At 43.6% G+C, this 21009-nt stretch overlaps 1 protein-coding gene across 1 annotated transcript in view; it reads left to right on the forward strand.

The window, feature by feature from the left end:
• The window catches only part of LOC149818509 (uncharacterized), a 639703-nt gene that overhangs the window by 481282 nt on the left and 137412 nt on the right, over nucleotides 1–21009 (forward strand). The window contains exons 13-14 of the mRNA XM_089986232.1: nucleotides 10708–10728; nucleotides 13389–13437. Of these exons, the coding sequence (XP_089842358.1) occupies nucleotides 10708–10728; nucleotides 13389–13437 (70 nt within the window). The remainder of the gene's footprint in view (nucleotides 1–10707; nucleotides 10729–13388; nucleotides 13438–21009) is intronic.

Genomic DNA, 21009 nt, shown 5'->3' on the forward strand with positions numbered 1-21009 from the left:
TTTCTGGTGTGTGTCTATTCCAGATTGGTGTGCTCAAATCAGGCCAGATTGGGTCCAACTAACCAATCCTGATTGATTCCATAGATTATCCATACCAGTGGGAATCAATTTTAGAGTCAAGTTGAGTCAGATTAGTATAAAGTGGCAAGTGTCTGGTTGGACCAATCCATCGATTAGATCACCCAATTTTAACGTTCTTCTTATCATTTTTTGATAACTTTGCAGTGAATTTAGGTGGTTTTGTTCTTAGTTGTCATAGGCGCTAGGCGGAGCCTAGGCGGTGAGCCCCTAAAATGCCTAGGCAGTCTAGGCAGTACCCCAAATAAAAAAAATATATATATATATATACAAATATGTAAACAAACTACTAAAATTAATAACAAATATGTATACAACATAAAATCAGTCAACAATAAGCAATAAACAAAACAAAATATGTCGTCAAACACTATAAGATAATTATATTAAATAACCTGCTCAATACATTGTCCAACACAAAATATTTAACAACACAATACATTTAACTAAACATAGAATTCTGAAACATATGTCTATATATAAAAGTCATCTTCATTCTTCAGTATCAAACTTCATTTCAACGATTTCCTTCATTTATTGCATCTTTTAGTGGCTTGAGATGATGATGGCAGATCATCTTCATACAATTTCTGTCCCACAAATGTTGCAGGTACTTGTGCCTTTCTCTCATCCTCTTTTTTAAGACTAGTAAGAAGCTCAACACAAATATCAGAAGGAATGCTATGTTTACATAATTTCACAGTGGAGTTAATATGTCCCACAACATGATATTTAAATCTATACAATCCTTCATGCATTATAAAATCACAAAAATTACACTTCACTATTTCTTTGGCATCTCTAAGTCAATAGTGTACAATATTTCAATGCAGGTTTCTTTGAGAGGCATCCTCCAAGACCTCTACCCTCCATCGACTTACTAGAACACGAATTAATAAATCTAATCACTACAAAGATGTAAAATAATGTAACTGATAACCATGTTAAAAAATGAAACAAAGAACAATGGAATAAATAAACCATGCAACTGATAACCAATGCAAAAAATTAAAACATAACCAATTAATCACCAAATAAAAATATAAGCATACAGACATTTAACAAATCTACACACATAACATAATTAACTTTAACTGTATTTAAGTATAAAATAGTAAAAAAAAACCAATAAGTTTATAATAACAACTTAAATTTAATCCTTAGATGAACTTGAAAGTCTATCATCATCTTCATTGATATATTGCTCTTCTTCTTCAGTTTTATTTGCAGAGTTAGCTTATTCCTCTTCTTCTTCCACCCTCACCACCTTCTTTCCTTTGTCAAACATTTTCTTTCTTAGGACATTAGTTACACGTATTTTTACCCCCACCCTATGCCTTAACGCTCTGGATGCCTTATCAACAAGATCTCATGTAAGTGATGTGTCATTTTTAAAGATTAACATTGACTTCTCTTAAGACAATGGGGTCGAGATCTCCTTTTTTTCATTCTCTCCTCATACCTTTGTTTCAATTTATGATTATATTGCACAAAAAACAAACCATTCAACTTTTTGTGCAAAAGTCAGTTTCTTTTCTTTGTATGAATCTATAAAAATATATATAAAGTTAAAATATATACAAACTGACAAATATTATTTAGTAATTAGTAGTAAATAATATTTTACTGCTTCAAAAGTACTTCAATCACGTTCACAACTGAATGTAATGCATGCGAGACCTAAGACTTGAACAACAAAGGTCTGGAGCTGGAGACAACAAATGGCAAAAGAAATCCACCAATCTACTATAAAAAAATCAAATTACATATAATTAAAGTATATGTTGAAACTTGTTTTGAGAAAAGATAGAAAAGTACCTTCACGATTAGCCCTAATCACCCTTAAGTAGTGATTAGGGTCAATAAAGAAAATTACACTAGAGACCATTGAAAGTTAAAATATAAACAAAACCACCCAATAAACCCCTCACGATAATAACTCTCAACACTCCCCCTCAAGCTGGAGCATATATATCAATCATGCTCAGCTTGTTACAACACTTTGAGAATTTTGTGATAGGAAGGGGTTTGGTAAAAACATCTGCTACTTGATCTTCTGAAGAAACATGAAAAGTTGATATATTTCCCACTTGAACCATATCCCGAATATAATGACAATCTATCTCAATATGCTTAGTCCTCTCATGAAACACATCATCTTAATAGGCAGAGAAACCTTTATGCTCAATCCGGTAAGCATAGATTTTATCCAAATCATTTCAGCAGCAGTTTGTGCCATGCCCCTATATTCTGACTCAACACTTGATCTTGCTACTACAACTTGTTTCTTGCTTCTCTATGAAACTAGGTTGCCACCAACAAAAACACAGAACCCTGTAGTAGACTTCCTATCATCAACCAACCCTGCATAATCAGCATTAGTATACGCAACCACATCAAGATTTGCCTCTTTTGTAAACAATAGACCTTTTCCTGGAGATGTCTTCAGGTATTTAAGAACCATCATAGCTGCCTCCCAATGAACTTTTCTTGGTTTATCCATGAATTGATTCAATTTGCCAACAACAAATGATATGTCAGGCCTAGTTACAGTAACATAGAGAAGTTTACCAATGAGAGTCCTATAGGACTTACTATCAACTGCCTCAGATTGCTCGTCATACAAGAACAGTTTAGGATTCATGGGAATAGTGGCTGGTTTTGCACCAAGCATCCCTGTCTCCTGTAAAAGATCAAGCACATATTTACTCTGAGAAAGAACCATACCTTCTCTATTTCTTGCTACTTCAATTCCCAACAAGTACTTGAGAGGACCCAGATCCTTTGTAATAAAGTATTTCTGCATATATGCCTTGGTGCTTGAAATCTCCTGCTCATTATCTCCAGTTAAAATTATATCAACATAAACAACCATAGTCACAAAACCCTTAGAGCTATTCTTTATGAACAAAGAATGATTTGATGTGACCTCTGAAAACCAAATTTAGACATCACCTCAAACAATTTGTGAAACCATGCACGCGGGCTTTGCTTTAGGCCATATATTGCCTTTTTTAGTTTGCACACTTTGCCACACTCTCCCTGTCGTTCGAAGCCAGGCGGTTGTTGCATGTAGACCGTCTCAGATAGATCCCCATACAGAAAAGCATTCTTCACATCAAGCCGAGTCATACTCCACCCATGATGAACAACCACAGAAGTAACTAAGCGTATAGTGCCCATTCTGGCTACGAGAGAGAAAGTCTCAAAGAAGTCCACCCCATATGTTTGGGTGTAGCCTTTGGCGACTAGACGAGCTTTGTGCCTCTCCAGAGTGCCATCAAAATGATATTTAATAGTGTACACCCACTTACAACCAACAATGTCTGCATCAGAAGGAGGATCGACAAGCTCCCAAGTCCCTTGAGAAATCAAGGCGTCCATTTTTTCTTGCATTGCTTGTTTCCATTGAGGATCTAAAAAAGCCTGTTGATGATTGATAGGACTGGAGATGGCAGATAAAGCAGATAGAAAGTTTTGCATGCTCTTTCCAATCTTGTCTGTGGACACAAACTTTGAAATTGGGTGCAGAGTACACTGACGCATGCCTTTCCTCAGGGCTATGGGCAAATCATTTTTAATCTCAGGATCTGCTCTACGATCATCAGGATAAGCAATAGAATCATCAACATAATCAGGATCACTGACTGCAGGATAAGAAGACGATGAAGGGCCACGAGAGGAGGCTTGACGACGAGTATACACCAGTGGAGGATCATGGAACCGAGTTGAAGAGGGATCAGAACATAATGAAGGCAATAAAGGAACTGACTCCAAAGGAATGGGAGGAATGGGTAAGGGAAATGATGTGGACATATCAGGATTCACACGAGACGCGCACGGGGAGAAGTAAGGAATGGTCTCAAAGAATGTGACATCCGCACTGATATACTCTTTACGAGCAATGGGGTCAAGACATTTGTACCCTTTTTGGTTTTTTGGATACCCAAGGAAGACACACTTAGTTGCCTGTGCAGCTAGTTTGTCCCTAGTAGGTCCAAGTTTTTGCACAAAACAAACACAACTAAATACCTTAGGAGAAACTTTGAACAAAGAACAATCAGGATAAAGTTGTCTGATAGGAATTTGGTCATTAAGAGCAGTAGAAGGCATTCTGTTAATAAGGTAACAAGAAGTAAGAAGAGCATCTCCCCAAAAAGAAGCTGGCATGTTTGTTTGATTCATAAGGGTTCGAGTTACTTTCAAAAGGTGTCGGTGTTTTCTTTCAGCTACCCCATTTTGCTGGGACGTATGGGCACATGAAAATTGAGGGCAAATCCCATTATCCCGATAAAATTGTAATAGTTTGCTAGATTTGAATTCAAGAGCATTATCAATGCGAACAATTTTAACAATGGAACCAAATTGAGTATTTATTTCAAGAATAAAAGATTGGAGAATACACAAGACTTCAGATCTCTCCTTTATTAAAAAGACCCAAGACACTCTAGAGTAGTCATCAACAATGACAAGGTAATACTTGGACTGAAACCTATTAGGAACCCGACTAGGCCCCCAAACATCAACATGAATTAGATCAAAAGGACTTTGACTAGTACAACTCTGACTTAAAGAAAAAGAACTACGATGATGCTTGCCCAACTGACATGCTTCACACTGAAAGGACGCTGTAGGAGAGACCTGTGGAATGACTCTTTGAAGCTTGGAAAGAGAATGATGACCCAATCTGAGATGCCATTGGTAGGAATTAGAACTCGATTCCACACACGAAGTTGCTACTCCAACAGGTTGTGTAAGATATAAACACCTCCCTCCTCATGGCCTCCACCAATCTTCTTCCCAGGCAGCAAATCCTGAAATACACAAGAACCCGGGTCAAATATAACTCGACAATTTAGTTCTTTTGTAAGCTGGCTTACGGATAATAAATTCTTAGGAAACTGTGGAGCATGGAGAACATATTGAATCCGTAATGTAGGGGTAAAATGCACATCTCCTTGCCCCACCATTGGGGATAATCTACCATCTGCCAATTTAACATGACGAGGGAAAGATGTATGAACCAGTGTAGAGAAACTATGTGAATCTTCATAAAAGTGTTGAGAGGCGCCAGAATCAATAATCCATATCTTACCTCCATCATCCAACTGAGTACCCGCAGAGCATGCTACATCAGTCACTACAATAAAGGCAGACACAAATGCAAAACTCTGAGAAAGAAGCTGATCATATTCTGCACGACTGAGAGTAATCGTATTGGTTGAAGAAGTAGGCACAGGTTCAGTGATGGAAGAGACAACCGGAGTTGTTGCTTTGGGGAATGATAATGAGCTCTGAGGGCGACTTCTAGGGTTCTTATCCCAACAACAATCCTCAAGGTGCCCTTGCTTGCCACAATATGTACACTGAAGCCTGCTACAACCTCCACTGCCTCTTCCACGACCTCTGCCTCTGGAAGAACTAGGTAAACCATGCCCTCCTCCACCTGTGACAACAAGAGCTGAAGTCTGAGAGTCTCCATGAGGCGGAGGAAGGGTAACAACAAGACGACTTAACCGGTTGTAGGCATCAACTAGAGTAGGGATCTCTGAGCTAGTAAGCATTTGCACCTTGGCTACTGAGTAATCTAGAGATAATCCTGATAGAAAACGAGCCACCATAGTCTACTCCTGATGGGTTTTATGATTAGTGCAGTAGGGAGGACGAACAGAGTTGAGCCTTTTATAGGCTGATTTAACTGATGCATAATATTGGGAAAGATTCTGATCACCCTGCTGCAACTGAAATATCTCTTGCTCAACTTACAAAATTCTACTGACATTTTTGTCTTGAGAGTACGTGTCACGTAATGAATCCCACATCTCCTTTGCAGTAGAATAGTAAATTAAGCCGTCTGCAATATGTGGATGAACACTGTTCATAATCCAAGACATAACAATGTCATTATCTTCCTGCCATGTGGCATATTTCCCAGTTTTCTCTGTTGGTTCCTTTTTTAACAAAATATGTTTTCAATGATGTCTTGACACAGACATGATAAAAGTACTCGACCACCTTTTATAATTATTGTCGTCCAGCTTTACGGACGACCCATAAGAGAAGGGATTAGCAAAAGCTTTGTACTCTGCAGACACTTCAAACCTTTGTTCACCATCACTGGACTTTATTTCAGCCATGGTATTTCACTGCTGACAGTAGCTAGCTAATGAGCTAGATAATAATAATAACCAGAAAGTAATCATGAGCAAACTGATAGTAAAGAAATAGATTCCAGCTGAAATAAAATCCTTGTCTTGCAATATATATATATATATATATATATATATATATATATATATATATATATATATATATATATATATATATATATATATATATATATATATATATATATATCACAGACACCACCAGCAAGATAATAAATCTGATCACCACTATAAAAATTAATTTTAGATAACAAAAATTGATTTCACATCTGAACTTCAACAAAAATTAATCAGATCTGATTAAATCTGATTCCAACAACAGCAAGCACTACAGATTTAACACCTACCACATCAACACGACTCTGATACGAGCAAATCTGATTCCAACGACAGCAAGCACTACAGATTTAACACCTACCACATCAACATGACTCTGATACGAGCAACAGTCAGTCAGCCACACCATTCAGATCTGATCCAACATCAACGCTACACGACATCCAATTACTGCACGATCTCAGATCTGCTCCACCCAATCACAAAATGATTGTTGATCTGATGCAACACGATCATGATGTCAGATTTGCTCCACGCAATCTCCACATGATGGTAGATCTGATGCACCACGATCCATCAATATTACTGAGGCGTCATCAACAAGGAGCAAAAGAGGAACACACGATCTAGGGTGTCTGATCAGATCTGCATATTGTGTAGAACTAGTCAGATCCCAGGTCGTGAGACTGAGGAAAGAACCTAGGGTTCGATCAGAAGGAAGATCGAATAAACTAGATATAGGCTAGGAGGAGAGAAGAAGAAAGAAAAAAACTATGATAAAGAGGGAAGAAAGAAATTCAGCCTAGGCGTTAGATTCTCCCAAGAACGAGAGGCTTTGATACCATGTTGAAACTTGGTTTGAGAAAAGATAGAAAAGTACCTTCACGATTAGCCCTAATCACCCTTAAGTAGTGATTAGGGTCAATAAAGAAAATTACAAAAGAGACCATTAAAAGTTAAAATATAAACAAGACCAACTGATAACTTTTCTGATTTCCAATAAACCCCTCATGATAATAACTCTCAACTGTATATAAGTTATAAAAATAATGCAAAAGGGGTTATATGAAATTTAATCATCTTACCTAGGGTTTACACCAGAGTTACCAGTCAAGGAAGCAGGAGCGGGAAACGATACGAGAAGCGGGAGCGGGAAGCGAGACACTTTCAAAAATTTAGGAAGCGGGGAAGCGTGGGACCACTAAGAAGAAAATTACAAACCGTTTCGGAAGCGACCAAGGAAGCGAACCGGAAGTGACCTAGGAAGCGAACCGGAAGCGAGGGGGAAGCAAAAAAAATGAAAAAATGGGGAAGCGAGGGGGAAGCGCGCTTCCCAAAAAAGGGGGATGCTTCCCCACACATTTCGGAAGTGCGACGTTTCGTGCTTCCGAAGCGCGCTTCCCCTTTTACCTAGGCGCTTCCGGTAACTCTGGTTTACACTTTCTTCTTCCTCTTTGCTAACTCCATTCCAAAAGGCCCAATAGCAGTTCTATATCTTATGAGTTGGTCTAGTAGTGTGTCTCGATCCTCTTCGCTTTGAACAAGACGATTGGCACAATCATATAAGTCATTCTTTATCTCCTCATTGGACTCGATATTTTTATACTTATAATATATGGCTGGATTCAAATATAGGTTTGTTGCATGCAAAGGTTTGTGCAATTGATTGCTCCACCTTTTATCGATTATCTCCCAAACCCAGCCGTATAATTGTTTATCATCACACACATTTACCTACTAAGTAAAAGAATTGAAAGTAACCATTATAGAAGGTAAGATAAAATGTAATTTACAATTAGTAGAATACAAAAAAATTAATTTATAATTATATATTTATTTTTTCCTTTCCACGATCCATTTTCTTGTAGATGTAACCCATAGCAGGCTTTTCATCGTTATCAACCAATCGAAGCATGTCAAACAAGGGGGCCATTGTTTTCAGAGCACAACTCACTCTCTTCTAAAATTTTGAACTCAAAATCATGCTTTCACATCTTTTACCAACTGACGTTTTTGAAAAACTATTTTTTTCCCAATCATCTCTTAGAAATATGAACTTTAGGCATTTTTTCCAATTATATATGCTTTCTAGAGTAAAAAAATGGCAAACTTTGTCACTGCAGGCCTATGTAAGTCCTTTTGTGTGTGTGCTCTCATCATACTCAACACTTGAGAATGTTTGTAATGAATACCACCAATTGCCTTGCTTTTCCGGAAATGTTCTTCAACTCTTTCAATTATCCTATATATTCCAACATCATATCTATACAATGTGCAGCACAAAGAGTCCAAACTAAATGCTTTCTCTTATCCATAAATAATTTACCTGCTTTCACATAGTTTGAGGTATTATCAATAACAACTTGAACCATATTCTCCTCCCAAACTTCAACAATATCATTCAACAATGCAAAAAGCAAATTTGCATCTTTTACTTCATTTGATGCATCAACTGATTTCAAAAACATTGTTCCCAAAAGGCAATTAACAAAAAAATTAATGAGTGTACACCCTTTTGTATCCATGTTTGGACCAATGCACTTTGTATTGGTCCAAGAACTCCTTCATTTTCTTCATTTCTTTATTCAAAAGTAGTTCTTGCAACTTGTGATATGATGGAGGCTTCATCACTGGTTCAAATTGGCCTATAGCTTCAATCATGCTGTAAAATGAAGGCAACTTCGGTGTATTAAAAGGTATTCGACCGTCATAAAATCACATATTAATGTACTCGTACACTGTTTCTCTTTTTTTCTTTTTGAAGCAATTTTCAAACATAGTTTGTTTGTTTGCTTGCCTTCCTTTCTCTGTTGAATCACTTTGAAAGTATAGATCCATAGCCCTTTTGGTCTAAAGCCGAATGTACTACTCCCCTCCATCTATGAAACTGCATTCACGTCCTTCGCCTTAATCGGAAGCTGAGAATAAACTTTCATTTCTTTCGTATATATTAACCGTCTCTCTCTTATTTTTTTCATCTCTATTCTTCTTTGATTCCTCCATGTACTTAGAAAGTACTTGCTTGATTTATGCAATTGTTTTATCATAAGCCTTCACTTTTCTTCCAATCCCAAGTAGATGCCGTTTTATTTTATATATACATCCTTTATAAGTTCAACATTTAAGGTATGTCTGTAACACCACAAAATTTCAAGCTTGCAAACCTTTCAAAAAAAAAAACAGACAAGAGACTAAAAAGGAATCTCTTCATCTCAGAGATGGTTTACGAAATCAGCGGAAGACTATACTTTTATTAATTTAAAAAAGGCAAGCTGACAACTTTGAGCGCGTTAGCTAAAAGAACCAAAACGCACAACACATGCTACTTGCAAACACTTGGAAAAGCCACTTTCATTTAAGAAGTTCTCCAAATAGTACAAAATTCGGATATTCAAAGGAAAATCTGTTACAAAACCCCAAACAACAGGACGCGAGCTAAGAGCAGGAAGAAGAACGTCTTGGAGCCATCTTGCCATCGCGCCATCGCCTGTGGTGTACCTAATCATCACCTGTACCCATAGAATGGGTTAGTTTCGCGAAAAACTAGTAGGTGCACATGAGAGACTACAAGGAACTGAATTATGCAATTTAATTCAGTAGATTACGCAGTTTAAAGCAAATATGCAGTTAAACAGGTAAGCAATGCATGCAGATAACTAGTGCAAATGCGTAACTAGTGCAAGCGAATAAGTAGTGCAAGTGAATAAGTAGTGCAAGTGAATCAGTAGTGCAACGAATCAGTAGTGCAGCGAATCAGTAGTGCAACGAATCAGTAGTGCAGCGAATCAGTAGTGCAACAAATCAGTAGTGCAAGCGAGTCGGTGGTGCAAGTGAGTCGGTAGTGCAGGCGAGTCTCACGGCTCAGCAACCAATGTGAACAGACTTTATGTTCCGATATTACTGGCCTGCGGGTACGTGCAGGCAAAACATAGAAACAACTGAGACTAGTTCGGGCGTCTATTATTCTATGTATTTTCAATAACTCGAATAGCTAGTTGAGTCCGCTCCAAAGGGGACGGCTTTAGCCGAGAGAGGATTCCCCAGAGGCTGAAAAGCAGTGCCACGGATGCATCCAACTTCCGCAGAAGTGTTGAGCCAACTATTGTAGCCCCTTTCCCCTAACTCCAATGACTGGGGAGGCCAGATCATTGCCCGTGGGGTGGTTGTTAACAAGTTGTCTATTAGAGTTTTTGTACCGATCTATCCTCTCCCTTGACAGACAACCAGAAGCGAACGGGTGTGTTAGGGGTTGCTTAACTAACGACCCATTCTATGCTGTGGTCTTTAAACCACTCGAGCATCTTGCTGTGAAGGCGAATGTGAGGCCATTTATGTGATTACAACAGTTTGCATTTAGCGTTGTTCGAGGTCGCACGACCGTCTCATCCGATCATCGCAGTACTAGACGTGTTGTGCATGACTACAAGTACTCTAGGATAAAGGGGGTATAGCTCCTCAATAGAAGCCTCAACAGGAGTGTTTCACAAAGATGTAAAGTTTATCAACTTTACTCTATCTTTTGAAACTGCAGTACCTTGTGCCAACATGATGCATGTGATTATCTTGAATCACATCCGCTATCGGGGTATCTACATGTCTCGCATGACTCGATACCGGCCTCGATAGACGGGATACGGGTTTCTCAACAGAACACCCGCTAAGAAGTTCGCTCGCTCCCGACTAAACTCTTGTCGCAAGAGGGAGAGTGGTAAATGCTTCTTGCATCCTCCACGAGGATGCCCTTAAGGCATCCGCAAAGAGTAAGAACCTGCACGTCATCTGCAATAGCAAGGCAATACCAACACAAATGCAAAAGCAAGAGCCTAGGCGCAGAGCGCGACGGCAAGGTAAAGGGCAAGGATTGCGAAACTGCATCCTTGAGTGAAGTGGATACTCGTATAAATATATATATATATATTTGTACATATATATATATATATATATATATATATATATATATATATATATATATATTCATTCAATGGTCGCTTTTAGTTCAATTGAACTTAATTCAATTATCCAAGTCTTCTGTGCAATTTTTCCCCTACCTTGGAGGGTTACGAGCTTGCTGACGTCTGCGGACATACACGATTGACGGCTCGGGTTGCGGAGCGCGAGTGGGATCTGTCGTAGCTGCAAATATACGATATTAACAAGCAAACTCTGACAAAAGCAAAAGCAAGGCAAAGACTCGACTTTGCCGATACATAAGGTTGGGGCCAACCGTCCCAATTGACTCGAAAAGAAGATGGGGCAGGATCAAAAGACTCTAGCTGCCAAAAGAGGGATGTAGCCCATGCGAGCAGATGACTCACGCTACTAGGAATTCCTCGTTGGAGACCAACAATTGTAATGATCTGTCCCCATCACGATGTAGCTTCCAAAGATTTCTCGGGCCTGTCGGCCAAGGGTATAGGCTCGCGCACAAAGGGCAGGGGGCCATCGGCCCCTGCTGGCAAAAAAGAAAGGCATGGGCCGATGGCCCCTGCTGGCAAAAAGAAGAAAGGCAGGGGCCGATGGCCCCTGCTGGCAAAAAAGAAAGACAGGGGCCCATCGGCCCCAGCTGGCAACAAAAGAAAGGCAGTGGCCGATGGCCCCTGCTTGCAAAAGAAAGACAAGGGCCCATCGGCCCCTGCTGGCAAGAAGGCAGGGGCCGATGGCCCCTGCTGGCAAACAGAAAGCAAATTTCATAAGCCCCTGCTGGCTAGCAAAAAGAGAGGCAGGGGCCCATCGGCCCCTGCTGGCACACCAAAAGGCAGGGGCCAATGGCCCCTGCTGGCGCAACTAAAAGGGACAGGGAGGAGGGGCTCGGCCCCTCCCCTACCGTAACAGAAGCAAGGAGGGGGGCTCAGCCCTCTCCCCTACCATAACGGAGAGCAGAGAGGGGTGTCGGGCCTCTCCCCTACAAAAAAGGGGGCACAGGGAGGGGGTTTGACCCCTCCCGTGGGCACACAGAGAAGTGAGGGAGAGAGAGAAGAGACGGAGAGGGAAAAGAGGGAGAAAGAGGAAGCGATGGTGTACCAGGGGGTTTTCGGAGGAAGCTCGCCGAAGAGGAGCTCGCCGGAAGGAAGGGGGGTCGCCGATGTCGATGGCAGCGGCTGTCGGGGGTCGCCGGCGTCGGTGACCGTGGACGAGCGAGAGAGGGAAACGGAGAGACAGAGAGCAAGTGGCGGTGAGGGGGGTTTCGTAACCCTCCTCCCGCCTGCCTCGCTGTCTTTTAATGACAGCGAGGGGCGGTGGCCCGGGTCGGATCCGGATCCGGCCCAAACCAAAAAAAAATTGTTTTTTTTTTTTTTTGATATTACATCCTACCCTCCTTAAAATAATTTCGTCCGCGAAATTTCTATAGCATAAATTGGTCAAAATACAAGTCAGGGTATTTATCCCCGATAGCTGACTCAAGCTCCCATGTACATTCACTAATTTCATGGTGTTGCCAACGTACTTTTACAAGAGAAATCATCTTCGACCTGAGCACTTGGTCTCGACGATCAACGATTGCCACTGGTCTTTCCTCGAACGTCAAGTCCTTTTGGATATCCACATCATCATAATGAATGATGTGCGATGGGTCGTGAACATATCTTCTCAGCATGGATACGTGAAAGACGTGAATCTGAGCGTACTGAGGAGGCAGCGCAACGCGGTAAGCCGCTTCGCCGATCCGTTCCAGGATCTCAAAAGGTCCGACGAATCGCGGACTCAGCTTTCCCTTTTTCCCGAACCGGAAGACGCTCTTGGTAGGAGATACCTTAACAAAAACCATATCTCCTGTTGAGAACACGAGCTCTCTACGTCGACGATCGGCGTAACACTTCTGCCGACTTTGCGCGGTACGCAGACGTTCCCTGATCATCTGCACTTGCTGAGTATAGTGCTGTAGCACTATAGGTGAATCTAGCATTTGTTCACCAACCTCATCCCAGTAAACGGGTGATCGACAAGGCTTCCCGTACAAGGCTTCATAAGGGGCCATACCGATACTGGCATGGTAACTATTATTGTACGCGAATTCTGCCAACCCAGTATGAGAGTCCCATTCTCCCCTCCAGTCTAACATGCACGCTCGCAACATATCCTCCAAAGTCTGAATCGTGCGTTTAGATTGTCCATCAGTCTGAGGGTGGAAGGCGGTGCTGAATTTTAGCTTTGTGCCCAAGGCCAACTGCAGCTGCCCCCAAAACCTGGAGGTGAACCTCGGGTCACGATCGGAGATGATTGACACAGGAATACCGTGCAATCTCACAATCTCCCTGACATAGAGGTCTGCCAAGTTGTCCAGTGACTGACTGAGCCGTATAGGGAGGAAATGCGCCGATTTAGTGAGTCGATCCACGATCACCCAAATCGCATCGTGTTTCCTCCGCGTCCTCGGCAAACCGACGATGAAGTCCATCGTGATGTCCTCCCACTTCCATTGTGGAATCTCCATTTGCTGCATCACTCTGCCTGGTCGTTGGTGCTCGATCTTAACCTGTTGGCAAGTCAAGCACTTTAAAACGTACTCGGCTACGTCCCGCTTCATTCCATTCCACCAATATCTGCGCTGCAAATCTTTGAACATCTTTATGCCGCCTGGGTGGATCGTGTACTTGAACTTGTGGGCCTCAGCGAGAATCTCATCTCTCAAAAAAGGATCTTCTGGCACCCAGAGACGATCCTTACGCCATACACCTCCTTCGTCACTCAGTCGGAAGGGGGTATCGGCCCGCTGCGCTAGAGCCTTCAGCTTTTCGTACTGCGCATCGATCTTCTGACTGACAAAGATCTTTGACAATAGCTCAGGCTGAGCTACCATGCTGGAAAGACTGATCGAAACTGGAGTGACCGCAAACGGTTCCCACGATATCAGATCCTCGATCAGCTTCCACCCTGCAAATAACAAGTTTACGGAAACGCTGGAAGACTTGCGGCTCAGAGCGTCGGCCACAACATTCGCTTTTCCTGGGTGGTAGGACAAGGTAAAGTCGTAATCCTTGAGGAATTCCAGCCAACGTCGCTGCCTCATATTCAGCTCCTTCTGCGAGAACAAATATTTTAGGCTCTTATGATCTGTAAAAGCCTCGAACCGCTCCCCATACAAATAGTGCCGCCATATCTTCAATGCGAAGACCACCGCTGCTAACTCCAAGTCATGAGTCAGGTAATTCTTCTTATGTATTTTAAGTTGGTGCGATGCATAGGCGATCACTCTATCGTTCTGCATTAAGACTCAACCCAAACATGTCCCGGAAGCGTCTGTGTAAATCACGAAGCCGCATTGACCCAAAGGTAAGGCCAAAATAGGAGCAGTAGTAAGACGTTCCTTCAACATCTGAAAACTGCTCTCACACATGTCGTCCCACACAAACTTAGCTTCTTTCTTCAGGAGCTGCGTCAAGGGTAGAGAGATCTTAGAAAAGTCCTGGATAAATCTTCGGTAATACCCAGCTAATCCAAGAAAACTCTGAATGTCACGAACATTCCTCGGTTGCTGCCAACTGAGTACAGCCTCGACTTTCGCTGGATCCACGGACACACCTTCCTTGGAGATGACATGTCCCAAAAACATGATCTCCTCGAGCCAAAACTCGCACTTAGAGTACTTAGCGAACAACCGCTCCTTTCGCAAGGTTTCGAGAATAACTCTCAAGTGCTCACGATGTTGCTCCCAGCTATCTGAATACACCAAGATGTCGTCGATGAACACGATCACGAAGGTGTCCAAAAAGGGTTTGAACACCCTATTCATGAGATCCATGAACGATGCAGGAGCGTTAGTGAGTCCAAAGGGCATGACCGTAAATTCGTAATGCCCATACCTGGTCCGGAAGGCCGTCTTGGAGATATCATCTCCCTTAATTCTGAGTTGATGGTACCCAGATCTAAGGTCGATCTTTGAGAAGATCCTGGCCCTCTGCAACTGATCGAACAGATCCTCGATGCGTGGCAACGGGTACTTATTCTTTATTGTCGCCTGGTTAAGCATCTGATAATCGATGCACAACCGCAATGATCCGTCCTTCTTTTTCACGAACAAGACGGGAGCTCCCCAGGGCGAGACACTAGAGCGAATGAATCCCTGATCCATCAACTCCTACAACTGCTTCTTGAGCTCTGCGAGCTCGGCTGGCGCCATCCGATATGGAGCCTTAGAAATTGGCGCAGTACCCGGCAACAACAGGATGCTGAACTGCACCTCGCGAGGTGGAGAAAGGCCTGGCAGTTCCTCCGGGAAGACGTCTGGAAAATCTCGAACAATCTCCAAGTCTCCCATCGGGACTCGCATCGGCCCGGACTGGATGACACTGACCAAAAAGGCAGTGCATCCCTTCCTCAGGTAGCTCTGCGCCTTCAACGACGAAATCAACTTGCTCGCCCGAACGGGTTTCACGATCTTGAATTCCATCTTGGGCATTCCTGGTGGAGATAAAACAATCCTGCTATCTCGGCAAAATATCTTGGCATATTACTTGTGCAGCCAATCCATGCCTAGGATGACGTCAAATTCTGTCATCACTAGCAGGATAGCACAAGCCGGTAAATGCCGATCTGCTAAGACTACGTCCAACTCTGGTACGTAGGCCGCACAAATGGTATTTTTCCCAATCAGGTTATACACTTCAAGTGTACTATGCAAGGGTTTTACAGGTATGTGCAAACACTCGGCAAAATTTACCGAAATAAAAGAGTGTGTGGCACCACAATCAAAAAGCACAAAAGCCGCTTGGTTAGCGACAAAAAGGGTACCTTGCACTAGGTCACCCTTGGTCAACTGCTCAGCCTTGGCTGAGTAGACGCGTCCCGACGCCCTCCTTTGACCGCTCGTCTGTGATGGTGGCGACTGATACTGCTGTTGCGGCAGTGGTGGCCGAGGGAGCAAAGGTGCTCCGCTGGTCTGCCTGGAATCATCATCCGCCTTTTTGCGGCAATCACGGACGTAGTGGCCCATCTTGCCACAATACAGGCATCCGCCTGTGTCGAGCGGGCACGCCTGCCCAAAGTGAGATCGCTAGCATCTGGGGCATACGCTGTCAGCCTGTTGCCTGGCTGGAGGGTTGCCCTGTGGCCGCTGACGCTTCGAAGGAGGATATCATTTCCTTCCTCCTTCGCTCTTTACAGGAAGGAGCGGTCGTTTGCCTAGGTCGCCAGAAGGTGTCTTCGGCTCACCACCCGTAGCGGGTGGCCTCTTGCCCTGAGCACTCTTAGTGCACTCCCATGCTTCACTCAGAATGGTGGCGGCAGCAACTGCCGCAGAGAAGGTCGAGGGCATGCTCGTTAGGACCCGATGCATGAGTCCCTCCTTCAGCCCCCGAACAAACTTTCCTGCTCGCTCGTGATCATCCGCGAACAGGTTAGGACAGCAGGGTTCCAAACTCTGGAATTTGGCGATGTAATCCGTCAAACTCGAATTGCCCTGGCAGAGCTCCAAGAACTCCACCTTCTTCTTCTCCCTTGCGTGAGGCGGGAAATAGTTCTCCAAGAAAGCCTTTCTGAAAGCTTCCCAAGGAATGGGCGAAATCCCCAAAAACTGCACACCTCGCGTCATGTCCCACCAACTGCGGGCATTCCCCTTCAGCCTGAAGGTCCCGAATAGCGTCTTCTTGTCATCGGGCACTGACAAGACCTCGAACACTCATTCCACCTCCTTCACCCAGCTATCGGCCATGTCTGGGTCGGGCTTGCCGTCGAAGATCGGGGGATCAAGCTTCAGAAATTTCTCATACGTCACTGCGGTATGCGGGATCGGCTCAGAAACGGCCGCTGGTTCCCTTTGGGAACGAATTTGGTCTCGCATAGCCACTGCCAGGGAACCTAGGGAATCCATCACGAATCCCCGCTGATCTGACCATTTGTCAGCAGACCCTTCGTTCGAGTTCCTTGCCATCCTTGGAGTAAACAAGGAATACCCATAATTAGAAATTTTAGGAAGCTCAAAACAAGCAAAAACATAAGTGCTATTCATGTTTAACATGAGTAGTTTATGTAACCCCAGCAATGCTGGTACATACACAAAACATGTCAAGCCACTTAACTTAACAATGCCTTGTGCACCTACTAAGCAAGAGGAAAAGTATACTCATAGCGCGATGCGGATGCTCAATGGTCAAGAATCCTTGCTTCCCTTAGCTCTGATACCAAGTTGTAACACCCCAAAATTTCAAGCTTGCAAACCTTTCAAAAAAAAAACAGACAAGAGACTAAAAAGGAATCTCTTCATCTCAGAGACGGTTTACGAAATCAACGGAAGACTATACTTTTATTAATTTCAAAAAGACAAGCTGACAACTTTGAGCGCGTTAGCTAAAAGAACCAAAACGCACAACACATGCTACTTGCAAACACTTGGAAAAGCCACTTTCATTTAAGAAGTTCTCCAAATAGTACAAAATTCGGATATTCCAAGGAAAATCTGTTACAAAACCCCAAACAACAGGACGCGAGCTAAGAGCAGGAAGAAGAACGTCTTGGAGCCATCTTGCCATCGCGCCATCGCCTGTGGTGTACCTAATCATTACTTGTACCCATTGAATGGGTTAGTTTCACGAAAAACTAGTAGGTGCACATGAGAGACTACAAGGAACTGAATTATGCAATTTAATTCAGTAGATTACGCAGTTTAAAGCAAATATGCAGTTAAACAGGTAAGCAATGCATGCAGATAACTAGTGCAAACGCGTAAGTAGTGCAAGCGAATAAGTAGTGCAAGTGAATAAGTAGTGCAAGTGAATCAGTAGTGCAACGAATCAGTAGTGCAGCGAATCAGTAGTGCAGCGAATCAGTAGTGCAACGAATCAGTAGTGCAGTGAATCAGTAGTGCAACGAATCAGTAGTGTAAGGAATCAGTAGTGCAAGCGAGTCGGTGGTGCAAGCGAGTCGGTAGTGCAGGCGAGTCTCACGGCTCAGCAACCAATGTGAACAGACTTTATGTTCCGATATTACTGGCCTGCGGGTACGCGCAGGCAAAACATAGAAACAACTGAGACTAGTTCGGGCGTCTGTTATTCTATGTATTTTCAATAACCCGAATAGCTAGTTGAGTCCGCTCCAAAGGGGACGACTTTAGCCGAGAGAGGATTCCCCAGAGGCTGAAAAGCAGTGCCACGGATGCATCCAACTTCTGCAGAAGTGTTGAGCCAACTATTGTAGCCCCTTTCCCCTAACTCCAATGACTAGGGAGGCCGGATCATTGCCCGTGGGGTGGTTGTTAACAAGTTGTCTATTGGAGTTTTTGTACCGATCTATCCTCTCCCTTGACAGACAACCAGAAGCGAACGGGTGTGTTAGGGGTTGCTTAACTAACGACCCATTCTATGCTGTGGTCTTTAAACCACTCGAGCATCTTGCCTGTGAAGGCGAATGTGAGGCCATTTATGTGATTACAACAGTTTGCATTTAGCGTTGTTTGAGGTCGCACGACCGTCTCATCCGATCATCGCAGTACTAGACGTGTCGTGCACGACTACAAGTACTCTAGGATAAAGGGGGTATAGCTCCTCAATAGAAGCCTCAACAGGAGTGTTTCACAAAGATGTAAAGTTTATCAACTTTACTCTATCTTTTGAAACTGCAGTACCTTGTGCCAACATGATGCATGTGATTATCTTGAATCACATCCGCTATCGGGGTATCTACATGTCTCGCATGACTCGATACCGGCCTCGATAGACGGGATACGGGTTTCTCAACAGAACACCCGCTAAGAAGTTCGCTCGCTCCCGACTAAACTCTTGTCGCAAGAGGGAGAGTGGTAAATGCTTCTTGCATCCTCCACGAGGATGCCCTTAAGGCATCCGCAAAGAGTAAGAACCTGCACGTCATCTGCAATAGCAAGGCAATACCAACACAAATGCAAAAGCAAGAGCCTAGGCGCAGAGCGCGACGACAAGGTAAAGGGCAAGGATTGCGAAACCGCATCCTTGAGTGAAGTGGATACTCGTATAATATATATATATATATATATATATATATATATATATATATATATATATATATATTCATTCAATGGTCGCTTTTAGTTCAATTGAACTTAATTCAATTATCCAAGTCTTCTGTGCAATTTTTCCCCTACCTTGGAGGGTTACGAGCTTGCTGACGTACACGATTGACGGCTCGGGTCACGGAGCGCGAGTGGGATCTGTCGTAGCTGCAAATATGCGACATTAACAAACAAACTCTCACAAAAGCAAAAGCAAGGCAAAGACTCGACTTTGCCGATACATAAGGTTGGGGCCAACCATCCTAATTGACTCGAAAAGAAGATGGGGCAGAATCAAAAGACTCTAGCTGCCAAAAGAGGGATGTAGCCTATGCGAGCAGATGACTCACGCTACTAGGAATTCCTCGTTGGAGACCAACAATTGTAATGATCTGTCCCCATCACGATGTAGCTTCCAAAGATTTCCTGGGCCTGTCGGCCAAGGGTATAGGCTCGCGCACAAAGGGCAGGGGGCCATCGGCCCCTGCTGGCAAAAAAGAAAGGCAGGGGCCGATGACCCCTGCTGGCAAAAAAGAAAGACAGGGGCCCATCGGCCCCAGCTGACAACAAAAGAAAAACAGTGGCCCATCGGCCCCTGCTGGCAATAAGGCAGGGGCCGATGGCCCCTGCTGGCAAACAGAAAAGCAGAGGCCATAAGCCCCTGCTGGCTAGCAAAAAGAGAGGCAGGGGCCCATCGGCCCCTGCTGGCAACAAGAAAGGCAGGGGCCATAAGCCCCTGCTGGCTCGCAAAAAGGAAGGCAGGGGCCCATCGGCCCCTGCTGGCACACGGAAAGGCAGGGGCCAATGGCCCCTGCTGGCACAACTAAAAGGGACAGGGAGGAGGGGCTCGGCCCCTCCCCTGCCATAGCCAAGAACAGGGAGGAGGGGCTTGGCGCCTCCCCTACCGTAACGGAAGCAAGGAGGGAGGCTCAGCCCTCTCCCCTACCATAACGGAGAGCAGGGAGGGGTGTCGGGCCCCTCCCCTACAAAAAAGGGGGCACAAGGAGGGGGTTTGACCCCTCCCGTGGGCACATAGAGAAGTGAGGGAGAGAGAGAGAAGAGACGGAGAGGGAAAAGAGGGAGAAAGAGGAAGCGATGGCGTACCAGGGGGTTTTCGGAGGAAGCTCGCCGAAGAGGAGCTCGCCGGAAGGAAGGGGGGTCGCCGATGTCGGTGGCGGCGACTGTCGGGGGTCGCCGGCGTCGGTGACCGTGGACGAGCGAGAGAGGGAAATGGAGAGACAGAGAGCAAGTGGCGGTGAGGGGGGTTTCGTAACCCTCCTCCCGCCTGCCTCGCTGTCTTTTAATGACAGCGAGGGGCGGTGGCCCGGGTCGGGTCCGGATCCGGCCCAAACCAATTTTTTTTTTTTTTTGATATTACAATGTCACAGAATTCAGATCTTGTTTATCCTTAATATAGGCCCACTCCCATGCTGGATCACCTGATTTTCTCTTAAAGTTCTGAATATGTTCCAAATTTGAAAATGTGGACCCACTAGCACTTGCAGATGAAGCCCCCTTCCATTGTTCTAAAAAATGATAAGAATCTAAAAAAAGGCAACATCTAAATTTGCTAAATAAAAAGGAGTAAGCAACAAATAACATATCAGCAAAATATGAATTCATAATAAAAAACCCTTAAGTTTTTTTTTATAATTGCAGCACACATTTAATGACAACTTTAACAGGAGCAAACCCTAGGTTTTTTATTAACTATAAAAAAGTTTAGGTGTGTTTTTAACAATATTGAAA

This window comes from Nuphar pumila, chromosome 13 (assembly GCF_984573655.1).
Source record: "Nuphar pumila chromosome 13, dmNupPumi1.hap1.1, whole genome shotgun sequence".
Taxonomy (NCBI): Eukaryota; Viridiplantae; Streptophyta; class Magnoliopsida; order Nymphaeales; family Nymphaeaceae; genus Nuphar; species Nuphar pumila.